Genomic DNA, 26120 nt, shown 5'->3' on the forward strand with positions numbered 1-26120 from the left:
TCACTCAGTTGTGTCCAACTCTTTGCAACCCCATGGACTGCAGCACGCCAGGCTCCCCTATCACTTCACTATCTCCTGGAGTTTGCTCAGACGAATGTCCATTGAGTTGGTGACACTATCTAACCATCTTATCCTCTGCCGCCTCCTTCTCCGTTTGCCTTCAGTCTTTCTGAGCTTCAGGGTCTTTTCCAATGAGTTGGCTCTTTCATCAGGTGGCCCAAGTATTGGAGCTTCAGCTTCAGCATCAGTTCTTCCAATGAATATTCAGGGTTGATTTCTTTTAGGATTGACTGGTATGATTTCCTTGCAGTCCAAGGGACTCTCAAGAGTCTTCTCCAACACCACAGTTCAAAAGCATCAATTCTTAGGCACTCAGCTTTCTTTATAGTCCAGCTCTCACATCCATACATGACTACTGGAAAAACCATAGCCTTGACTATATGGACCTTTGTAAATAAAGTGATGTCTCTGCTTTGTAATATGCTGTGTAGGTTCATCATAGCTTTTCTTTCAAGGAGGAAATTCATGGCTGCGGTCACTGTCCATAGTGATTTTGGAGCCCAAGAAAATAAAGTCTGTTACTGCTTCCACTTTTTCCCCTCTGTTTCCATGAGTTGATGGGACCGGATGCTAATCTGTTACATGGGGAGGGAGGGGTAGGCAAAATCTGAGAGCATTTTAATTAGATTAAAAATGGGATGAAGAATACTTTTGGAAATAATGATTGTATTTGTTGTCTTGATGGTGGTGATGGTTCAAGGGTATCAAAACTTACAAATTGTTTTCTTTGAATGTGTACAGTTACTGTATGCCAATTATACCTCAATTGAAAAAAAGTAAAAAGGAATGCATGGTAGTAATAAAAAAAAGCAATGAGCTTATATGATTTTGGCAATCTTTGGAAACCTCAGAAGTGAGTTTTTGCTTGATAGAAAAGCTCATGTGGATTTCCATTTTTTAATTGTGACCATGTGGATCATAATTAACTGTGAAACATTGAAGAAAGTGAGGAAATGCTTTCACTGGGTATTAGTTGCTTAATATGGTTAATATGGAGCCTTGGATGAATTTTAAAATAATTGTCAACACATTTCACAGTCATTCTTTTCCTTTTGTCCTCGGATTTTTGGATCAGGATTGATGCCTGAACACTGTGTTCCAAGATACTCATTTGCACTTCTACTTAATGAGTGAATAGCCATAAACTTATTTCATATTAATGAGAGAATTCTAACTTCTAGAGGACATGTCTGATGTTTCATTAAAAAATAGAGTAAAATTTCACCCATATATTTTAATTTACATTAGTGGCTGCTTTTTACCCAAGGACTTTTCAAAATCACCTAAATGTCCAAAGCCAGTAATACACCATCTCCCAGTTGGACAGGTGCAAGAAAAGAGATTTAAGTGATTTCCAGGGACCACAGAGCAATTCTGTGACTACAGATCTGTGTGTGTGTGTGTGTGTGTGTGTGTGTGTGTATGCAGATGCATGCCTGCTGTCTGTGCATGTGAGTGCATGCATGGTGGGTGATCAGGCAAGGTACAGACAAAGCTGACCTCACTTCTTTGATTTTGTTCCTTGTTGAATTAAGTTTTCTTCTTAATGGACTAACTTTGCTGTTCCCCAAACCAGCCAGATATTTTCATGAAAAGGTATCGTGGGCAGTCACAAAGACCAAGCAACAATATACCACATGACTGGAGAAGAAAATAATATCTAACAAGACTTTCCATCCCAAACTCTCTCCTCTCCTCGCCCTTATGTTGGGGTGTGGTTACTATTTGCAAGGCTTTGGGGTATCTATTTTGATTCATCTTGGTTTAACACATACTCGGCATCTATTAACACTATAATATGTTGCAAACTTTGTGCCAAACACTCGACATGTGTTTAATTACATGATCACCATGGCATTGAAATATGGGTGCTAAAACTAGGCTTGCTGGGTTTAAACACATTGTTCAGGGTTAAAGAGGTGGCAAGTAGTGGAGTCTGGATTTCAAAGTGGAACATTCAAGGCAGGCAAACCTGGGTTCTCCAATTAGCCATGCAACCTGGAACACGTTACGTACTCACATTTGAGACTTAATGCCCTCATTTATGAGAGAATTATAAAGTTTGCAGGGTTCTTTGGTGGATAACTTTAGAGCTAAACCTTCAACATCAGTTGTACGATCTCCCTTTGAATCACTTAGCTGTTCTGAATTTTAGGCAACTCTCTTTTGGCCTAACTGCTTCTGGACAGATCCTCTCCTCCCTCCCAGGTAATACGCTTGGCAGTTTGCTTAGTCAAAATCTGTAGGCCAGATTATGTGCCTAATGTGGTCAAAACCCTGACAGGAGAACCAAGGATGGAGGATTCAGGCCAGAGTTGGAGAACTGCTTCTTCACCCCATCCATGGATGTTTTTTACAGTAGAACAGTTTACAGGAATTCCATGCTTTTCATGAGTATCCTAATTACTTCTAAAGATTTTATAAGCTGAGCCCCAGGGTTTTCCCATTACAGTGGTAAGTACTTAAGAGTTCTTGTAGTAAGTTTCTGCGGCTTTGGTGTTTTGGGTGAGGGTTGTAATGATATTCAGGAACACTGTGTTTTCCTTTGACTTTTCTGGCATATGTTTGATTTCCTGTTTGGCGCTTGTTTCAACCCTGAAATGAGAAAGGTGGGAAGGAGCAGGCTGGGCATTTTTCTGCTCCTAATTTAAAATGCTTGTCCTCAAATATCCCTCGAAGTGGCTCAGAGTTTATTTGGGGCCCTCTGTAGAGTTCTTGAGGGACCTGGAGCTCATGCAGAAAGTATGTTGGTATGGATTACAGTGTCTTCTCTGATTCTTTTGGAATAACTGTGACATTTGATTTGTAGGGAAACTGCATCAAGGAGGCTTATATTTTTGCATGCAAAGCATTTTCCATCCCAATAGACTAAAGAACACTTGAAAGGTCTTTTTCACTTTTGTGAATGAACAGATAAAATATTGTGTCCTGGGAAAGCTTTTGGTTGCATAAGAAATCAATGCAACCTCAGGTTAAGTGGAAATATTGGTGTGATTGTGCACTGATTTCCCATGCATCATGCGAAGTGTTTTGACCTCTGGCCCACTCTCTTCCAATTTTCCCAGTTGTCTCGTGTGTGTATATGTTTTGTCCATACCGGAAATTCAAATAAAATATTTGTGAATGTGATTATACGTCTCAAATGGTGGACGAACTAGTTAGTATAGTTTTGCGGAAAATAATGTTCTGATGTAAAGAGAAGCATCTTGAGTTTGTATTTTTTTTCATTTGCCTTTATTCCTTAGCTCAGCCCTTCTCTATTGGAGATGATTGGCTTAGTCTCCTCCTGGTCTGCTGTCTCAGTCACTCTTTCCCTTCTTTCTCGCAGGAGTCGTCTCTACTGCAGACATTCTTGATCGAGAGACAACGGGGTCGTACTGGCTGACTGTGTACGCCACAGATAGGGGTGTTGTTCCACTCTATTCCACTATTGAGGTCTACATTGAAATTGAAGACGTGAATGACAATGCCCCGCTGACCTCGGAACCTATTTATTATCCTGTTGTCATGGAAAACTCTCCAAAGGATGTATCTGTCATTCAGATCCAGGCTGAGGACCCTGACTCTAGTTCCAATGAAAAACTGACCTACAGGATTACAAGCGGGAATCCTCAGAACTTTTTTGCCATCAACATCAAAACAGGTAAGGGAATGCTTGTGTGACTTTTTTTTTTTTCAGTTGTTAGTCCACCTTTTAAATTCACAGCTCTGGTACTTGCTGTGTCCTTTTATTTATTTCATTGTGTGGAGAAGAGCATCCTTCTTTCTGGAAACAGTTTCTGAAAAGGTGAATGTTCTACCAGTCTATTTTGGTATGTTTTAACCTCAGCTGAATGGAAGTGAAGTGATCTAACAGAAATTAAGAGGCTTTCTCAGGAAGCCTTAGGTTTGCTTTAGTCATAATTATAAAAAATGGCTCCCAGACCATTCAGAGAGCTGGCTGCTTGCTCTCTCTTTCTTAGGAGAACATAACCTAGGCTATGCTGAGTTCTGTGGCTATCTGGTTTTGTGATGCCTCTTCTTCTAAACTCCTCCCTTGCTTGGCCTTAATCCAGCTCATTATAAATAATCTCCTTAAAGCCTTAACTTTAAGCCCCAGATTGTTGTGATTTCTGTACTACCCATCAATGAAGTGTTATGTTTAGAAGAACTTCCAGTATCTAAACCTTTACATAAAACACATATTTTTAATTTTCTGGGTTTTTGCTTAAAAAGTTTCTAGAGATTGCTGAAGACTATACTTGCTGGCTACAGATCAGAAAGGGCAGGCGTGGAGTTGGTTGAATGCATTCTGAAGCAAGTATATAGCACTAGAAAAAATGCTTTGTGGAGTAAATCTCAGAAGTTTGTTACTTTCTTGTGATTTGCTTCTTTTTGATATGTACAAGCGATTGAAATACTCAGTGAGAGCTGAGATGGATACAATTTTAATTAATTGAAATTTAGAATGTAAAGATATTATTGCTGTTTCCCTCTGGGCAAGTTGATGTTGGTCAAAAGTTAGGCTGGGTGATGGAAATGTGTTGGTGGGGAGGTGTTCTGCTTTCCTGACAAAGTCTTGATGAAGTTGATAGTTATTTTTCCTGCCTGTGTTTGTTCAAGTAGAAACATACAGCTGACCCCAAGCATTTTATAAGTGCCAGATTCCCATTAGCATAATTTAAAGAGAATGCCAAGGGTTTTTTTTTTTTTTAACTATTGATTTTTTTTTCTAACTATAATATGCATAGGTTAGTCATTTTGTTAAGCAGAATTCAGCATTTGAATAGCTTTGAATCCGGATCCAACCCTGATTTCCTTAGAAGACAGAGTAGTCATCAGCCATCAGTGTCTGATTGAGGCCTCCCTGAACGTGAGGGAGGGCCCGGAGAGCTGGAGTCACGCCCATCCCTTCAGCACACCCTTAGACCCATGCATGTGAGGACTCCGCCCTCCTGATTCACTTCTCACTGTAGCCAAGGACTCTGCAATACTGTGGAAGAGAAATGAGCTCAAATACTTCAGCAAATTAAGAAGAAGAAAGGACAAAGACAAAAACGTCACAGAAAAGAAGTTGAGGACATGGCCGTCTTCACATTTCACAGCCTCTGTGGAATCTGAAACACCCCAGCTAGATTCTGAGTTTTCTCTCTTGATTCCATTGGCATTTGAGTCAGTGAGGGTAAACCCAGTGCCCTCTTTTACAGAAGACACTGCACAAGGCCAGTGTCAACTGGTCTCTTCCTGCACTCGTGGGCTGAAATTAAGGGAAGAATAAACGTCACAGGGAAGAATTTGGGTTGGAGGTGAAGACCATAGAATGAACATTATTTGCAGAGAAGAACATGTAGACTCCTATAACTGAAGATGTCTTTTATAAAGCTTTGAACAGTCTATGCATAAAGTTTCAGAAAGTCCTGTATTATCAAAATTTGGACTGCATTACATGATTGCAACCTTCGTCATAGTTATAATTTCCCTATCCTTGTTGTAGATTTTTAAAAAGGATTTGTGCCAGGAAGGACATTTTAGACCAACTTTTCTAATAGTCTAAAAGGAATGCATGGCACACTTTGTAATTCTCAGACACATGATAAGAAAACATTGGATTTTGTTTCTCCATTTAGTCATTCACCAAGCATGTACTGTGCCTTCTGGTTTACAAATAAGATCTAATATATAGAGTTATAAACTTAGGAGATGGCCCAAGCTTATCAGGGACCTTAAGGTAAATGAAGTTAATAACATGACAAACATTCACGGTGGAGTGAAAGTAAAGTGAGAGGATGGGGCAGGTGAGGGTGGTGGTCAGGGAGTACTTCATGGAGGAGGTAACATTTGGGGTTCGAAGTCCTGGTTTTCAGAACCTTGCTCTGTACATCTAACTGGGAAGCACCATCAACTGCAGAGAAAAACATAGACTAAATCAGACTCTCTGTGCTTTATGAGCTTGGGCAAGTTATTGAACCTCTCTGAAGTTCATTTTTTAGTGAGAAAGGATTGTTGCAAGGGTTAGAGAGGTTCTCGTGTGAAGTGATTGCCACAGTGGCTGGCACATTGAAACTGTGCAGAGAGGGTTGATACCCCATCCTGACTGCTGTAACTGATTACAGCCACACCATTTAATCTCCTAGGGCCTCTAGTTCTTACCTAGAGAAGGAAAATGCCTTGCTTTCTTCACATGAATTGCTCATGAAGTTTCAATGTCATGAGGTGTTTGAAGGCCATTGGTGAGCTACAAATCTCCAAAAGAATCATGTTATTACTGTTCCTATTTCTGTTGAGGTTCAGGGAACCAAGGAGCCTGGTGTAACTCTTGTTAAATGTGTTGCTCTAATAATGCTCTCCATGAAGAAATTTCCATCCAATTCAACAAACCCTCCAATGAGACGCTTTAGTTTCGGGCATACTTCTTGTTTCTCTAAAGTCCTTTGTCTGCAATGGTTACATTAATGTAACATTTTTTCAGGAATGCAGGGGAGATGTACCTAACTGGTATATTTAGGTAAGATTTATGGTTTAGATTTTTTCAACTAGATATGGACTCTGGTAAACTGACCTTTCATTCCTCTGTGGTAGAGCTGAAATTTAGAGTTTCGTTTTGCTTTGGCAATGAGCTCCATAATAAATAAGGATTAAAATGATTAATGCAAACTCAAATAATGTCAATGCTTAGGGTCCACAGCTTGCAGCAGATAACAGATGTCCTGACCTCGAGAAGGAAGAGAGAAAGATTTCTCTGATGAACACACTGTTCTCTACCTAAGGAACTGTTTTGTTTTGTTTTTCCTACCAGACCTAAAATCACTTAAAGTCAGTAGTCTGTGGACTTTCTCCAATAATTCCTGTGGCTTAAGAAGGAAAACAAAAGCTGTAATGCTCCTAGGTCCTTTCTGGTTTGTGCAGAGAACCCTTGATTGATTCCAGGCTGAGCAGTTGATTTCAATCAAAGGCAGCTTCCAAGCAGGCTCCTGCCATAGCTCGTCAGTAACTGGAGCCCTGCCCACGTGTTCTGAGCCGGAGACACCCAGCAGGCTCGCGCTCACCTGTCTTTCTGGGTGAGCAGGAACTCAAATGCTTTCTTCCAGCATTTGTAGTGAAATCCAAGCTGGCCGCTGAGTGGTGGTCCAGGCTGATTCAGGGAACAGGTGTGGGAAGTTCCTCTAGGATTTCAGAGTGTTTACTGTAGTCTTGTCTACAGGATGGAGGCCATTTAGCACAGTGCCAGCATGCTGGCATTTAGTAAAGCGCTCAATAAATGTTGTTATTATTATTAGTCATCCTGTATTCCTCACTAGAGTTGTTTGTGTAAGCTGCAAGCATACTGCTCCCCAGCCCCACTGTCTTTATATTATGTGTATATATACACACACACATATATATACATGTAGATGCATATAAATACATATAGACACATACATATATATACACACACACATATATATACATGCAGATGCATATAAATACATATAGATACATACATATATACACACACATATATACATGTAGATGCATATAAATACATATAGATACATACATATATATACACACATATATATACATGTAGATGTATATACATACATGTAGATGCATACATATATATACACACACATATATATGTAGATGTATATAAATACATATAGATACATACATATAAATACACACACATATATACATATAGATGCATATAAATACATATAGATACATACATATATATACACACATATATATTCCTTTTCTGATTCTTTTCCATGATAAGTTATTATAAGATATTGATGGGCTTCCCTGGCGGCTCGCTGAATATGGTTCCCTATGCTATACAGTAGGTCCTTGTTTATCGATTTTGTATATAGTAGCATGTATCTGTTAACCCCAAACTCCTCATTTATCCCCCCTTTTCCTCTTTGATAACCATCATTTTGGTTTCTGTGTCTGTGAGTCTGTGTCTGTTTTGTAAATGAATTCATTTGTATCCATTTTTTGGATTCCACCTGTAAGTGATCTGATGTGATCTGATGCGTGTTCTCTGATTTGCTTCACTTAGTGTGATAAGCTCTGGGTCCGTGCATGTTGCTGCACAGTTGAGACATACGGGAAGTGGTGTCTTCCCTTCCTAGTCAGTATGGCACTGGAACCTTCCATCGGGTTTTATAAAGTGTTAAGTGGACTGCTGTGTGCCGCTGCTCTTCTAGACCTCAGGCATTGGTGGGATGGATGATAGAACAGAAGTATAAGACATTACTGCATTTAGAGAATTTATTCTCTTGGGAAAAATAGGTCCATCATGCATACAATGCATTTTAGCAAGAATGTAAGGCAGATTATTTAAAAAAAAAAAATGGCCAGACTCTGTGGAATATAAACTGTGAAGAGAGTACTACGTCAGGGTGGGGCAGAGGTCAGTGCTGGCTGGAACGGGAGAGGATGGTGTGAGGACTTGAAGACCCCTGAAGTGGGAGGCCTGAGGAATGGATCAGCGTGCAGTGAGAGAAATGAGAAAATTACTCAGGGACTGTGGACACGTTAAGCTGACCTTGAAAGCCCATCCGTTGCTACTTGAGCTAGTTGGACAGGCTTTATATCATTAGAGAAGGAATTTTAAAAGACTTATAAATGTCTGGAATGTTGGAAGATATTAGAAGTAGCAACTATGCACATCTTTTTTATTTTTGTTTGAAAATATTTAGATTATTTAAAGCCTTGGGTTTTATGTCTACCCTCTGAGAAGCCTCATAAAATAATTTTTTAGAGAGGAAAAAGCATGCCTAAGAGAAACCCCTTTATTCTTTGCTTTGCCTCTGTTAAACATCCAACCAGGGTTAACTTATTCTCTGTTGACACCCTGCATCTCTGGCAGTCAGCCTTACTTAATCCAGACCTTTTGATGGTGACTATCCAGGGCATAGACTTTCTAAACTCCTTCCTGCAGTTGTGATGTCTCCCTTTGGCCCATGTTCTGGCTGGTGGCATCTCCACCTACCTTTGAGAGGAGGTGGAGGCTCAGCTTTCTTTTGCTTTGTGTGAGCCTCTCGGCATTGACCTGACCAAAGAACCCTGGTGTGTAGGAAGATTTGCTGTCATCTCTTCTCAGGGAAGTTGAGAGAAAGAGATTCTCTTCAAAAGCATGTCTGCCGTAGGAATATATTAAAGCCTAACCTTACCTATTGATTCCCTTGGGCTTAGACAGTTTCCCTATACAAATGGGAGGGATAAATTATTAAAACATTGGATGTCATTAGTTTCTAAACTAACTCTGATCACCTTGGGACTTTCCTGTGGTTCATTTGTTAAGACACTACGCTTCCTGCTTCCACTGCAGGGGACGTGAGTTCGATCCCAGGTGGGGTAGCTAAGATCCCATGTGTCCTGCAGCGTGGCCAAAACACATACATAAATAAAAAGCGCCAGTGTGCCTTCTGGTATGTGGTTTAAGACAGATCTGGAACATGTTACCCAGAGGGGTAACTGAGAGAGGAAACTCTAGACCATACATCAGCATGATGATAATTGCTTGGTAAGTTTGTTAGACTACAGATTCCTAGGGTGGAGCTCAATAATTTGCATTTCTAAGCAAGTCCTATGTGATGCTGACCTTGCTTACCTGAAAGCTTGGTTCCCAAGCTTCAGGATTCAGTATCCAAAGAGAAACCAAAGAGGGAGGTAACACAGGGCTGAGGGATGTACCTGAGACAGTACCAACTTTAAAGGTACTGATAAAGGTAGCCACCTTTATCCTTTGTGCATACATTCTTGCCTTCCAGAGCTGGGATTCTGAGACTTGACCATGAATTCAGAGTGTTCTCTCTACCTACCCTTACAATCAACTCTCATATCCGTCAGATACTCTCTGTTTTATGAAGTAGGGAAAAATGAAAATCCTGTCTCTTTAATGGTCCATGAGCAAAAACATTGTGATTCCTAAGACTTGTGGTTAATAAAAATCTGGGCTATATCAATATTTGGATACACTTATTATTTCCAAATATATAGAATTAAGCAGAAACCATTGCCAAATGGAATTCAGAACTACTTTAATGAATCAACAAATCTTCAGTATTAGTTTATCATCATAAAAAGAATGATGACTCAGAAGACCGCGGTGCTCAAAAGATAATCTAACATTTTAGGTAAGCTAAGCCTTCTTTTGATGCCCAGCTCTCTTGGGTGATAATCTGCTTAGGAAAAGGCTTCTTCCTGGAAAACAGAAGGGGACCTTGCTTTATAACATCAGAGATTAAAAAAAGAAAAAACACACAAATTGAGGAACAAGAGGACAAATATTGATGCTTTTTCTTTCAAGTGAACATTGCAGAAATCTCTTATTACAGTCTCTTGTTCCTTATGCCTTCCTGGTGGAAAGCTAAATTCTCCTGAATGGGAAGAATTGACCGCTGGGTGATGAGCTGATATTCATAAGTCCGGGCACAAAGCAGATAATGCGGCGAATGAGTATGTATGAAACTGTAAATCACCCTCGCCCCTTCTTTCAGCCATGAAAGGAGGCCTTGTCCTATAGAACATTAAATTGTGTTCATTTAATCCAACAAGTCCAGTAGAACAAATCGGCCTCATGCAGATTTATCACAGGAGGTTATTTAAATTCAGCGGTGACCTTTGCATCCCTGTGAATGTGCTTCACGTGAACAAGGACGAAGGGAACTTTTCTGCACTGTCATTATGTCTCTGGGGGGACTGCGTTTCCCCATGAGATCAACTCACAAGTGTGGACTGGGGGTTCGGGGCAGTTCTGAGGGTGCAGAGGGCTGGGTGAGGAGGGGGCGGGTACGTCACAAGGGGGGATGTGTTTTCTCCTAGTGTGGACTCTGACTGTGCCTTCCTGTGGCCTGATTTGTTAGAATGCTGACTCTGAATTTAAGTACCGATTGATTTCAGGGTTACTCAGCTTCGATCCTTACGACATTTGGGACTGGGTAAGTCTTTGTTGTGGGGGCCTGTGCTATGCATTATAAGATGTTTAGTGACATTTCTGGCCTCTTTCACCCCTTCCCTGAGCTGTGACAGCCAAGGTACCTCCAGACATTGTCAAACATCCCCTGGGGTGAAAACTAATGTGGAATATTTTGAACTCATTGAAAACCATTGAACTTATGTGGCATATTTTCTAAGACTCTGTTTCATATGCCTTTAACAAAAAAACCCTGTGCCAGATGAGTGACTAATTAGGGAAGTGTGATGGTGTTGTTAACATTTTCAAAAAGTGCATGTGTGCATATATCAATATATAGATATAGTTGCATATATATTAATAATATATATATATATATGCAAAAAAGATTGATTAAAGTCATAAATTTCCCTTTTACATCTTTTATCTGGGCATTATCTCCACAGCAGTAATTTACTGCATTGGTTTATTACTTTCTTCTGTTCTGAGAGAAACAGTGAATTTTAATTGAAATCACTGCCCACTTCTCTTCATTCTTTCCGGACATGTTAGGGCGACTCTTGCGTATTCCCCGGCATGTGCTTCCTTCCTCCCGGGGGCGACAGCAAGAAGAGGAACCTTAACCAGGGAAGCCGAGTGCGGATCTGCTCTGTGCCCAGCCGTGCCCGGGTTTTCACAGATTAGCTAGTTCACCTCTCATCACGGTCCTGAGAGGGCTTCCCTGGGGGCTCAGTTGTAAAAGAATCTGCCTGCAATTCAGGAGCCACAGGAGCCCTGGATTCCATCCCTGGGTCAGGAAGACCCCCTGAAGAGGGAAAGGGCAACCCACTCCAGTATTCTTGCCTGGGAAATCCCATGGACAGAGGAGCTTGGCAGGCTACAGTCCACGAGGCTGCAGAGTCAGACACGACTGAGCACCCACACACACACTCCTGGGAAGAAAATGGACTTGTGGGCACCTTGGTGACCTGCCCAAGGTCACCCAACTGGTCGGGCAGAGCTAGGGTTGCTCTGATTAATGGTCCCCAGTGCTATAGACAAATGCCACAGGATGTGAAAATGTGAGCAACTCAGGGAATGTGTTAAGGATCTGAGGACTCTGGTGCTCAGTGAATTCTTTCAGATGATTGTACACACACTTTGTTTTGTATGTATTTACGGGTTGAATTGTGTCCCCCAAAAGACATAGTGACGTCTTAATCCCCCTCCACCCATGAATGTGACCTTATTTGGAAATAAGCCCTTTGTAGATGTGATCTAGTTAGAGTGAGATCCATTAGTGTGTGTATGTGTGTGTGCTCAGGTGCTCAGTTATGTCTGACTTTCTGGTTCCATGGACTGTAGCCCACCAGGCGACTCTGTTCACGGGATTTCCCAGGCAAGAATACTGGAGTGGGTTGTCATTTCCTTCTCCAAGGAATCTTCCTGACCCAGGGAAAGGACCTACATCTGCTGAGTCTACTGCACCGGCAGGCAGACTCTTTATCACTATCGCCACCTGCGTTCCCCTGCTGGCTCAGACTGTAAAGCGTCTGCCTGCAATGCAGGAAGCCTGGGCTCAATCCCTGGGTCAGGAAGATCCCTGGAGAAGGCAATGGCAACCCACTCCAGTATTCTTGCCTGGAGAATCCCATGGACAGAGGAGCCTGGCGGGCTACAGTCCATGGGTTTGCAAAGAGCCGGACACGACTGAGTGACTGACATACACACACAGCGCGCCTGGTAGCCGCTGTTGCATGAGGGTGGACCCTGATTCAGTGACTGCTGCCCTATTAGAAGAGGGGCGTTTGGACACAGAGACCTGACCCAGAGAAAAGACGGCCTTGGGGCTGCAGACAGAGGCGGAGGTTGAAGACATGCTACCACAGGCCACTGAGTGCCAGGGTCCTCAGCATCCTCCAGAAGTCGGGAGAAGCAGGGCCGATCCTCCCCTAGAGCTTTCAGAGGAAGCACCACTCTGCTGACACCCCGGCTTTTACCCTGTGACCTTCAGGATGATAATACATGTGTGTTGTGCTCAGCCAGCCAGCTTGCAGTCCTTGGTTATGGCAGCTCTCAGAGACTCTACAGGAGACCGTCAAAGGGCACAGATGGGAAGGCTGAGTTCTCCTAAGGGGGTGGAGGTAGCTGGCATAACCAAGGACTCCTAATACCATGCTTTTCTTATTACACCAAATGTTAAAAGTTAGCAGGGCTTTTTTTCAGCCTTTGTTCAGTTTTGGTTTTTTTTTCCTATTGAAGTGTAGTTGACTTACAACTTTGGGTGAGTTTCAGGCATACAGCAAAGTGACTCAGTTATATATGTGTGTGTGTGTGTGTGTATGTGCTTAAGTCACTTCAGTCGTGTCCGACTCTGTGTGGATTGTAGCTCACCAGTCTCCTCTGTCTATGGGATTCTCCAGGCAAGAATACTGGAGTGGGTTTCTGTGCCCTCCTCCAGGAGATCTTTCTGACCTAGAGATCCAACCCTCATCTCTTCTGTCTACCTACATTGGCAGGTGGGTTCTTTTATCACTAGCACCACCTGTAAAATACATACACACACACAGATACACATTTGAGATTCTTTCCCTTTATCAGTTATTAAAAATTTCTGAGTATAGTTCCCTGTGCTATACAGTGGGTCCTTGTTGTTTGTCTATTTTGTGTATGTTAGTGTGTATCTGTTAATGGGAAACTCCTGATTTATCCCTTTCCCCCTGCTTTCCCGTCTGGTAACCATAAGTTTGTTTTCTATGTCTGTGTGTCTATTTCTGTTTTGCATGTAAGCTCATTTGCATTTTGTTTTTGATGCTACATATAAACCATACATGGGTGGACCTAGACGTTGTCACAGAAAGGGAAGCAGATCAGACAGAGGAAGACAGGCACCATGTGATACTGCTTATCTGTGGAAGCTAAGACTTTAACAGTTTTTGAGATTGTCAATCCAGGCTTTAGTTAGATCTCTCGTTTCTGTTGTTTGTTGTGCGGTACTTGTGAATTGGTTGAGTTTAATGATTTGGGGGAGTTCTAACAGGTATAAGGGATTTGATGAGAGATTTGTGTGGCCTTAAGTTGTTATAATCATTTCAGGAATCCTGAAAGAGCATCCATGCTCTCATGCCCAGGGGACCGACTGTGGGAGAATTTTTATGTAAGTCACAAGGCCGCATGGAAGTTACTATTGAGCATCACTGGTGTGCTTCGTAAATCAGAATCTTGTCAGAGTCTCATTTATTTGATCCCTTTTTGAGTCCTTTAAAGTAAATTCTCTGGAAGCACTTTCCTTTCAAAGCACTGGAAATTTCTACCTGATAAGTAGCTACAGGATGAGGTATAGTTTCACCACTGACCTTGAAAACCCAAAGTCCAGTTTCAGTATGGTTGCCACTTTACATTCTGGTCTTGGCATTTGCTGTCATTTTTAAATGACTTTGTTCCTAGCTTCTCAATATTCTTATAAAAATGTTCAAATGTTTTAAAAATCCATAAATTTTATTCACATTGAGGTAGATTATTCTAGGAAAGCATATGGAAATCTAACAATAAAATGACAAAACCAACCTGTGGTGAGTTATTGATAGTAGTTTCATGACTTAATAGCACAAAGACAAGTGTCTGTTTAGCTCCTTGCCATTTATTCTCATGATCAGGCTTCTAATTATGGGAGGAGAGAGCTTGGACACTAGAATCAGATATGTGTGCATTTAAATCCTAGCTCTACCACTTTCTTAGCTGTGTGAGGTTGGGCACATTACTTAACCTTGCTGAGCTTCAGTTTACCTCACTGCAAAAATGAGAGTATGTACATTAAATAGTGAATTAGCTTGCCACCAAGAATAGATGAGTTAACATATGTAGAGTACTTTAGTAAGAATTTAACACATAATAAATTCTCAATAAATGTAAAATGATGTCTTCACATGCATGGAGTTTATTTTAGCTATATTGACTTCCACATTGTATGATTAGTCTTTTAGTCTCTAAAACAGTGATATTGAAGGGAGGGAAAGAAGGGAACTGACAGGAGAGAAAGCAAAGAAATACAGCTAATCAGAACTTGGTGAACATGAGCATTGAAAACCGTCTTTGTGACGTGGTGCAAAGCAGCATCAGACTTGAAATCTCACAGAGAAGATACGTGCATGCATGCTCAGCCGTGTCTGACTGTTTTGCAGCCCCAGGGACTTGGGGTTGCAAAGTTCCTTTTGTAACCTACCAGACTCCTTTGTCCATGGATGTTCCAGGCAAGAGTAATGAAGTGGGTTGCCATTTCCTCCTCCAGGGGATCTTCCTGACCCAGGGATCAAACCCGCATCTCCTGCATTGGCAGGTGGCGTCTTTACCACTGAGTCACCTGGGAAGCCCCACAGAGAAGATTCCTTGTTATAAATTCTTTGGAGGTATATGCCTAGCCCAGAACATCATCCCTTTTCTCTGAGTACTGACCACCAGTCCTTCCCTCCTTGACCCTGGGATCAACATTCTGTCTTCCCGAATTTATTATTGGGATTCACAGGTAATCTCTGGGTGTGGTAGAATTGAGGAGTTTTAAACCTGACAACTATGGATGAGTGTTTGTGTCTACCTAGAATATATTGAAACTTAATCCCTGACGTGGTAGTATTTGAAGGTGGGGCCTTTGGGAAATAATTCTTTCATGATGGTGGGGCCCTTTTGAAGAGGATTTGTGCCCTTATAAGAGAAATCTCAGCAAGATCCCTCTCCCCTTCTGCAAAATGAGGATGCATCTAGAAGACACACTCTGACAACCAGGAAGTGGGACTTCACCAGACACTGAGTCTGCTGCATCTGGATATTGGACTTCCAGCATCCCAATTGTGAGAAACAAATCTCTGTTGTTTATGAAGCACCAAGCTGATGATATTTTGTTAGAGCTATCCCGATGGACTGAGACAGAGGCTGTGAGCACGAGGCAGCCGAGGGACAGACAGACAGGCTCTGACAGGCTTCTTCCTGAAGGCTTTCCACGGGTTGGTCCAGAGGTTAGTGACACGCAGCTGTACTCTTTGCCCTTAGATTCTCTAATATACCCCACACAGTAATAATACATACTTTTCCCATCAGAGTTTGAAGCGTCTCTTTTGTAAATGAAGGACCATAATAGACTATTGCTGTGGAAACCAGGTCAGGAGAGGGGCTCAGGACAGAAGAAACGTTCTCCAGTGCCAACAGTGCCCAAAGGTTAAAAACTGGAAGAAGCCTTTAGGTTTGGTAATTTGGGGCGAAACCAGTGAAAGGTGTTTGTCTTTTTAAGTCTCATTATTGCTGGGATTGTTCGTCTGCATTAGCTTAGAGGTCTACCCCCACTTTGCATCTTTTATTTGTGGAATTCTGTGAGTGATGACCTAAAATATTTGTGGTCTCCAGCATGTGCTTGAATTAAGCCCTGTCTCTCTTTATTAATAGTTCTCAGAGGGATATTAGCTGGATAAAATTTTATCTGTAGGAAAATTTGCCAACAATTTGGTTAAAAGCACATTATCCTGTTTTAGACAACCCTGTTAATTCTTAATGTTTTGAACAAGATGTGCATGATAACCACCTGTTTTCTCATAGTTTCACCCTGTGAAATTCGCCAAGTACACCCGTGAGAAGCAAGGATTCTTCCTGGATTGGCACCCCATCTTGTTCACATGCTAAACTTATGGCAATAGACAAGTTTCTTAACTTCTTATAACCAGGTTGTTAATCAGGAAAATGGGGATACTGAATTGTTGCTAAGATTTATCAGATTTATGTACTTTATAAAGCCTTAGCTTAGCCTTGTACAAATAAAATGCTCAAGAAATGTAGTATGAACTGCCGTAGTCATTATTAAGGGGCTTCCCAGGTGGTGCTACTGGTAAAGAATCCCACCTGCAAATGCTGGAGATGTGGATTCGATCCCTGGGTCAGGAAGATCCCCTGGAGAAGGAAGATGGCAACCTACTCCAGTATTCTTGCCTGAAAAATCCCATAGGCAGAGAAGCTGGTGGGCTACATACAGTCCATTGGGTCACAAAGAGTAAGACACGACTGAGTGACTGATCATGCATGCATGCAGTCATTATTAAATGCATTCAGCATTTTGCCTTTCATCAAGATATGCTTATAAAGAATACTTTCTTGAAAACTGACAAGAATCAGTGTAAATAGAAGCCTTGAGGGAACTAGATATATACTAAATGTTTCATTTTTTATGAGTGTTTGCTGTATACCAGTGTCCAAGGATGGTAAAACAAGAGCCCTCTTCTTTAGGATCTCATAGTGCAGAATTATTTCGCCATCAACTGTCACTCATTGCTGCTGGCACACAGCTTGAAAATGAAGAGATTAAGTAAATAATATTAAAGGCTTTTATGGGACTTTTTTTTCCGGCAATAATAGATGGTTACAATATTTATAGGTTATTTTCGGAAGGAAAACATCTGAGAACATGAGTGAGGAAATGTAAAATAAATACATCACATTAGAAACAGACTATTACGGGCAGAAAATGCTGAGCTTTTGCCAATGCACCATTTTTAAATATGTTTCCATTACAGATACTTCAGTTAAGGAAGACAAATCCAATTTTACCTCCTACCACTTTAGTTAATTTCTCTGTAAAATTTCCTATTTTATAAAGACATACTTCATCTTGGCTATGTATATACTAAATTGTTCATTTTTTACTTAGTTAAATTGTTTTCTGTCACAGTGAGAAATGCTTTTCTCTGAAGAAATGATGTTCATGCACGGGAAACAGGGTTATTTATTAAAATGGTTTATTATGAAACTAGATTTAGACATATTTCTCTCATTTTGTATTTAAGTGTTTTTAGTGCCCAATGAAATGACTCTCAGTGTAAAGTGGGCTTTGACAGTCCATCCCCAAAGTCTAACTTTTACAGTTAATCAAATACACCTGGTGGATTTTTATTTACATGCATATGTTTAGAAATATCAGAGATGGTTTCAGTTGATCACTATCAGTGCTTTGCTGGGTTATCATAATTAGTAAATGGCTTAAGTTATTTTGTGTTTTCATTCCTGTCTGATTTAATAAGGCTTTGTGGTTTGGGGACTCTGTACCTAGGTATGAGTGGAACACAAAGAAATAGGAAACTTCTCAGCACTAAGAGGATAAACTGTGTTTTTACAAGATTGAAACCCACTTTTTAACAAAAGGAAGGCATATGTTTGGGGTTGAATCCTGAGCTTGTTACTGAAGCTGCATGTTGGAAGTTTAGTCACATCCAGGAACTTCTAGGATAGTGAAATTACACAGAAGTGGTTTTCCATATAACTGAATTTTAACCTTTTATCTGCAAAAGAGAAGTAGACTCACAGACATAGAAAGCAAACATATGGTTACCAAAAGGGATAGCAGAGTGGGAGGAGGGTGGAGATAAATTAGGAGTTTGAAATGAACATATACACACTCTACTATGTATAAAATAGGTAAATAACAAGGATGTACTATATAGCACAGAGAACTATACTCAGTATCTCATAGTAACCTATAGTGGAAAAGAATCTGAATCACATTGCTATATAGCTGAAACTAACACAATATTGTAAATTAGTTATACTTCAGTTAAAAAAAAAAAAAAAACTTTAAGTGCCAAAACAACGATAAAACATCTCTGGGTTTCTGGTCCACTTTCCAAAGTGTGTTAAATGTATCTTTCAACTTGAAACATAGTATACTTACACTGAACATTGCTGATACCGGCAGCTCTGGTGTCATGGGCCCACCTGGGGCTCATGTTCTGAAAGATCCCAAGTGTGGTTTAATGCTCTGTTGGCACTATCTGGAAATTTTTAATAATTTTTGAACAAGAGGCTTGCTGCTTTCATTTTACACTGGGCCCTGAAAATTACGTAGTCCATTGCGGATGCAGGGTTTCCGTCTGGATTCCTGATGGTTGTCTGGGGTCATCAAATGCACTACCATTTGCGCCTCCTCCTTTGGGCTTCCCAGGTGGTGCTAGTGATAAAGAACCCACCTCCAGTGCAGGAGACTTGAGAGACACGGGTTCCATCCCTGGATCGGGAGGTCCCCTTCCCAAGGAGGGCATGGCACCCCACTCCAGTGTTCTTGCCTCGAGAATCCCACGGACAGAGGAGCCTGGAGGTCAATGGTCCACAGGGTGACGAACAGTCACACACGACTGAAGTGACTTAGCACGCACATGCCCGTGTCTGAGCTCAGCTCGCCAGCGCTGGCTTCTGTCATCAACATGCCTTTCTCTCCCAGGGCTCTGTTGTCTAATTTGCTGCTTCTCATCTGCTGAGACGTCATATAAATGAGGGATTTGAATAATAAGTAGGTTGAGAATCACCGGGCTTTGCAGGGTGGCCTGGAAGACGCCTCCCCCAGAGTGAGTGCACAGCGCAGTAGACAGGCTTTCTGCTGTCTGTTGTAGTGATCGCAGGCTGCTTTTGCTCTTCCCTTGCACTGGATGCTGTGGCCAAGAGGCCACCTCTGTGTGGACACCAGGTAAGGCCGTGCAATCCTGGTCCATTTCTATTAAAGGGAAATTGTTGGCAACAAGCTCGTTTCAAAGCCCACTTAATTTTCAAAATTAATCATAGACAGAAAGAACATAAGTGAGGTTTCTTTCATGAAACTTCTGTCACATAAATCTGATGAGCTGTGAAGTTTTCCCTGTTGACTTAAAGCACTTTAGATTTAAAGATTTTAGATACTTTAAAACACTTTAGCTTTTTAAAGTGAAAGCACTTTAGATTCCAGTAATTTCTATCCTTTCAAATTGTCCATGTACCTTCAAAGCATTGTTATTGCTTGTCCTAAAGAAAACCATGTTATACTTTAAAAAAAAAAAATTATAAGTACACTTGTATCTCACAGCATTCTGCATGATTTTCTTTTTTTTTTTTTTGGACACAGGCCATAGTTGCTAGGTTTTCCCTACAATCATGCAGCTTCATTTTTCACAGTCTACTTGGATTCCTACTAGCTCATCTTTGCAGTGATTTTTAGCTTTCTTTTGGAGTAGTTTTCTGCTTTCCAGCATCCAAGCTGTCTGGCAAAAGCAAGCAAAACCACGTAAATATTCTGTTATTTCTTAGGTTGTTCATAGTATAAGAAATGTGCTGACATTTGTGTTATAAGAAAAGAAAAGTCTTCAGTGTGGAAAGGGATGTTTCTTGTTCATCGTTATTTTTTTAATTTAATTAACTGGTTGCTTTATGTTTGGGTCCTTCTTGCTGCCACAGCCTTTCTCTAGTTGTGGTGAGTGGAGGCTACACTCTAGTTGTGCACATGGCTTCTCATTGCCATGGCTTCTCTAGTTGCAGAGCACAGGCTCCAGGCACTTGGGCTTCAGTAGCTGCAGCCTGCAGGCTCAGTAGTCGTGACTCACAGACTCTAGAGATCCGGCTCAGTGGCCGTGGCTCGCGGGCTCTAGAGTTCGGGCTCAGTGGCCGTGGCTCGCGGGCTCTAGAGTTCGGGCTCAGTGGCCGTGGCTCGCGGGCTCTAGAGTTCGGGCTCAGTGGCCGTGGCTCGCGGGCTCTAGAGTTCGGGCTCAGTGGCCGTGGCTCGCGGGCTCTAGAGTTCGGGCTCAGTGGCCGTGGCTCGCGGGCTCTAGAGTTCGGGCTCAGTGGCCGTGGCTCGCGGGCTCTAGAGTTCGGGCTCAGTGGCCGTGGCTCGCGGGCTCTAGAGTTCGGGCTCAGTGGCCGTGGCTCGCGGGCTCTAGAGTTCGGGCTCAGTGGCCGTGGCTCGCGGGCTCTAGAGATCCGGCTCAGTGGCCGTGGCTCGCGGGCTCTAGAGTTCGGACTCAGTGGCCGTGGCTCGCGGGCTCTACAGTTCGGGCTCAGTGGCCGTGGCTCGCGGGCTCTACAGTTCGGGCTCAGTGGCCGTGGCTCGCGGGCTCTAGAGATCCGGCTCAGTGGCCGTGGCTCGCGGGCTCTAGAGTTCGGGCTCAGTGGCCGTGGCTCGCGGGCTCTACAGTTCGGGCTCAGTGGCCGTGGCTCGCGGGCTCTACAGTTCGGGCTCAGTGGCCGTGGCTCGCGGGCTCTAGAGATCCGGCTCAGTGGCCGTGGCTCGCGGGCTCTAGAGTTCGGGCTCAGTGGCCGTGGCTCGCGGGCCCTAGAGTTCGGGCTCAGTGGCCGTGGCTCGCGGGCCCTAGAGTTCGGGCTCAGTGGCCGTGGCTCGCGGGCCCTAGAGATCCGGCTCAGTGGCCGTGGCTCGCGGGCCCTAGAGATCCGGCTCAGTGGCCGTGGCTCGCGGGCTCTAGAGTTCGGGCTCAGTGGCCGTGGCTCGCGGGCTCTAGAGTTCGGGCTCAGTGGCCGTGGCTCGCGGGCTCTAGAGTTCGGGCTCAGTGGCCGTGGCTCGCGGGCTCTAGAGTTCGGGCTCAGTGGCCGTGGTTCGCGGGCTCTAGAGTTCGGGCTCAGTGGCCGTGGCTCGCGGGCTCTACAGTTCGGGCTCAGTGGCCGTGGCTCGCGGGCTCTACAGTTCGGGCTCAGTGGCCGTGGCTCGCGGGCTCTACAGTTCGGGCTCAGTGGCCGTGGCTCGCGGGCTCTAGAGTTCGGGCTCAGTGGCCGTGGCTCGCGGGCTCTAGAGATCCGGCTCAGTGGCCGTGGCTCGCGGGCTCTAGAGTTCGGGCTCAGTGGCCGTGGCTCGCGGGCTCTACAGTTCGGGCTCAGTGGCCGTGGCTCGCGGGCTCTACAGTTCGGGCTCAGTGGCCGTGGCTCGCGGGCTCTAGAGATCCGGCTCAGTGGCCGTGGCTCGCGGGCTCTAGAGTTCGGGCTCAGTGGCCGTGGCTCGCGGGCTCTAGAGTTCGGGCTCAGTGGCCGTGGCTCGCGGGCTCTACAGTTCGGGCTCAGTGGCCGTGGCTCGCGGGCCCTAGAGATCCGGCTCAGTGGCCGTGGCGCGCGGGCCCTAGAGATCCGGCTCAGTGGCCGTGGCTCGCGGGCTCTAGAGTTCGGGCTCAGTGGCCGTGGCTCGCGGGCTCTAGAGTTCGGGCTCAGTGGCCGTGGCTCGCGGGCTCTAGAGTTCGGGCTCAGTGGCCGTGGCTCGCGGGCTCTAGAGTTCGGGCTCAGTGGCCGTGGCTCGCGGGCTCTAGAGTTCGGGCTCAGTAGTTGTGGCAAATGGGCTTAGTTGCTCCATAGCATGGGGTGTCTTCTCAGATGAGAGATCGACCCCATGCCCCTTGTGTTGGCTGGCGGGTTCCTAGCTGCTGGACCACCAGGGACGTCCTTCATCATGTTTACTTGTTCATTTATTCACCATTCTGTGTTGCTTACTGAGCACCCACTGTGTGCCAGACACTGCAGTAGGTAACAGGTACAATGGGAAATGAAAAGTTGTTTTCCATTCGAAGAACAGTGCTTTACACACAGCAGAACTCTAAGGAAGTGTGGAAAGAAGGAAAAGAAATATATGCCTTGGATAATATGTGTCATTTGTTAATATTGCTTGGGGATTTCTGACCTCCTTTTGTAGCAAAAAGCACTTAAACGGTTCTGAAATCCAACCGTTGTTGAAATTCTCCTAATTGCTTTTGTTTAAACTTCCATTTGACATTTGAACTATTTTCAAAATGTCATCTCTGGATTCACTTGCCTCTGAGAAGTTGAAGGAAATTTTATGTTGACATAGTCTTCAAGTCATCAAAATGTGCAAAGTCCTGAAAATTTCATGTGTTCATAAAGGAAAACTAAGCAACTTAGTCTTTTTTACAATCGGTTTATTCTAGGTTATCGAAGTGCTTTGGAAATTGCAGCTTCAATTTTGTGCCAGGTCTTACCATTAACTGGTGTGGGCATTGTTAAAACAGTGTCACAGCGACCTACATCCATGATGCTGTCCTTCTATTATGTTGGATTTTAATGTGATTTGACATGTGGAGGGGGACAGCAGGTAATTATTTGGGATATACCTTTTATATATAAACAGGAGGAAAATGGGAGTCAGTCTTTGCTAATAGATATAATAATAATTATGATCATAATTATAATTTATATGATGCTTCACAGATGTAAAACTCTCACACATTTTATCTATGATAGGCTTAGAATAACCTGTTTCACAAGATGAAAGTCAACCTAGGTAACCTAAAGAAAAGTTCTTTAGATTTAGAATTGTGTACCTCAGAATCAAAGTCAGTGGACAAATCTCAGTTACTAACCAATACTACCTAGATTCTTTATTTTTGAGGAAGGCCAACCATTGTATTGAGAGTTAAAGAAAGGGTTGGGGTGAAAGTAAGGCCAGTTGTCTATAAACTCATTAGAAACAAAATTCTAATGAAGCAGTGTGCTGTATATCTATGGGTTTGGTCTATATCATAAACATCATAAGTAAATTCAGTATTCTTTGGCCTCCTATGAGTTGATATTGTTTTGTCTTGATTCATGTAATAATTGTTGATGTTGGTAGTGGTTTAGATACTAAGCTGTGTCTAACTCCTTGTGACCGCATGCACTGTAGCCCACCAAGCTTCTCTGTTCATGGCATTCCCCAGGCAAAAATACTAGAATGTGTTGCTGTTTCCTTCTCCAGGAGATCCTCCTGGCCCAGGGATCAAATCCATTTCTCCTGCATTGGCCAATGGATCTTTACCACTGAGCCACCAAGGAAACCCCCATGTACTAATTTTGAGTTAATTAATTCAGCAAACATATAAGGAAAACCTGCTCTGTGCCAGGCATTGCAAAAGTACAAAAGCAAGAACATGTCATTCCTTAAGGTGGGCAGGATCTTCAGACTTCTGTTACAATTTTTGCAGTACTTCATGTCATTTTTATTGATCCCTACTGAACAAATGGTCCCTTGCCTATAAATAGCTTTAATTTCCTCTGCATCCTGGATTCTTTGTCAAGACAAAAATGATTGTTAACCAATACTTCCTTGCACTGGAGGAGCATGTGTGAACCCCGCTGTCAGCCCTCTTGGTAAAGAAGACTCTCAAATGGTTCTGTTTGGGGCATGCAGTCCTCAGTAACACATTAAAAAAGAACACATTTCCAAAAGGATGTTTGTGAAGAGAAACTGGTATCTTTCCAAAAGTAAATGCAGAGCCGAAATAGAAACAGACTCAAGATATAGAGAACAGACTCAAGATACATAACTTGTGGTTACCAAGGGTTTGGAAAGAGTGGAGGAGGAGTGGATTGAGAGTTTGGGATTCGTACAGTGCAAACTTGTGTGTATACGATGGACAAACAACAAAGTCCTACTATATGGTATGGGGAACTATATTCAATATCGTATGATAAACCATAAAGGACAAGAATATGAAAAAGAACATTATATATATATATATATATATATATAAATTGAATCCCTTTGCTGTACAGTTGAAATTAACACTACATCGTAATTCAACTATACTTCAATAAAATTGAAAACAACAACAAGTAATTAGAGAACCAACAATCTGTTTTAAATTTTGAATTTTAAATCTGCTTCCAAATTGGGAAAGGAGTATGACAAGGCTGTATATTGTCACCCTGCTTATTTAACTTATATGTAGAGTACATCATGTGAAATGCCAGGTTGGATAAAACACAAGCTGGAATCAAGATTGCAGGGAGAAATATCAATAACCTCAGATATGCAGATGGCACCACCCTTATGGCAGAAAGTGAAGAGGAACTAAAGAGCCTCTTGATGAAAGTGAAAGAGGAGAGTGAAAAAGTTGGCTTAAAGCTCAACATTCAGAAAACTAAGATCATGGCATCTGGTTCCATCACTTCATGGCAAATAGAGGGGGAAACAATGGAAACAATGAGAGACTTTATTTTCTTGGGCTCCAAAATCGCTGCAGATGGTGACTGCATCCATGAAATTAAAAGACACTTACTCCTTGGAAGAAAAGCTATGACCAACTTAGACAGCATATTAAAAAGCAGACACATTACTTTGCCAAAAATGGTCCATCTAGTCAAAGCTATGGTTTTTCCAGTAGTCATGTATGGATGTGAGAGTTAGACTATAAAGAAAGCTGAGTGCCGAAGAACTGATGATTTTGAACTGTGATGGTGGAGAGGACTCTTGAGAGTCTCATGGACTGAAAGGAGATCAAACCAGTCCATCCTAAAGGAAATCAGTCCTAAATATTCGTTGGAAGGACTGATGCTGAAGCAGAAACTCCAATATTTTGGCCACCTGATGCAAAGAACTGACTCATTGGAATAGACCCTGATGCTGGGAAAGGTTGAAGGCAGGAGGAGAAGGGGATGACAGAGGACAAGACAGTTGGATGGCATCACCTCACTGACTCAATGGACGTGAGTTTGAGCAAACTCTGAGAATCAGTGAAGGACAGGGAAGCCTGGCGTGCTGCAGTCCATGGGGTCGCAAAGAGTTGGACACAACTGAGTGACTGAACTGAACTGAACCTGTTTTAACCACAAATGAAACACTGCCTGTTATAAACCAACTCTCATCACCTGCCCTGTCTCCTCCAGCCCAGGAAGTAAATCACACTCCCTGATTTACACACTGTGACAGCAGAGTCACACTTTTACAGTGTGACACTTTTACACACTTTTAGCAGAGTCACCCTTAGTTGAGGTTCCCAGAGTCCTGTCCCCAACCAGGAAAGCGCCCATGTGCATGCTAAGTCTCTTCAGCCATATCTCACTCTTTGCAACCCCATGGACTGTAGCCCTCCAGGCCCCTCTGTCCATGGGATTCTCCAGGCAAGAACACTGGAGCGGGTTGCCATGCCCTCCTCCAGGGCATCTTCTGGACCTGGGGATGGAACCCACATCCCTTATGTCTCTTGCATTGGCAGGTGGATTCTTTACCACTAGCGCTGCTAAGAAAGCTCTTAGAATCAACAGACCCCTGGTGCTCTCAGCGGGCAGCCCCCCTCCGAAGCAGAAAGGAGTAGCCAGCCGCCTGGGCCCTTAGGGAGCTCCTGGTTGAGCAATAGTGGTCACTCTTGAGGTTGCGCCCTGAGGCAGTGAAGTGACTAACTCTTCAGACCGCTTTGGAGATGAGCCAGACACCGTGCCCGTGACTTACTGAACTGTCAGAGGCACCTTCTGTAATTAATTCACTGTTCCACAGATGCTCAGACGTTCACTTTTGCTAGGTCACAGCTCGCGTTCTTTTGGCCTCGAAGGACAGGTTGCCGGGTCCCCTGCTCCCCACGCCGCCCTCTGCCCAGGGCACCTGCCCTCCTGCTCGGGGGCCGGGGGCGCACGTCCCCTCAGCCTCCCGGGGACTGGC

General features: G+C 43.2%; 1 protein-coding gene across 16 annotated transcripts in view; it reads left to right on the forward strand.

Annotated features, from left to right (window-relative positions):
* FAT3 (FAT atypical cadherin 3) overlaps positions 1-26120 on the forward strand; it is a 762831-nt gene that overhangs the window by 327278 nt on the left and 409433 nt on the right. For all 16 annotated transcript variants that reach the window (XM_043876646.1, XM_043876691.1, XM_043876701.1 and 13 more), the window contains one exon: positions 3389-3703. In XM_043876646.1, coding sequence (XP_043732581.1) covers positions 3389-3703 — 315 coding nt within the window. The remainder of the gene's footprint in view (positions 1-3388; positions 3704-26120) is intronic.

The sequence above is a fragment of the Cervus elaphus genome, chromosome 2, assembly GCF_910594005.1.
Source record: "Cervus elaphus chromosome 2, mCerEla1.1, whole genome shotgun sequence".
In the NCBI taxonomy this organism is placed as follows: Eukaryota; Metazoa; Chordata; class Mammalia; order Artiodactyla; family Cervidae; genus Cervus; species Cervus elaphus.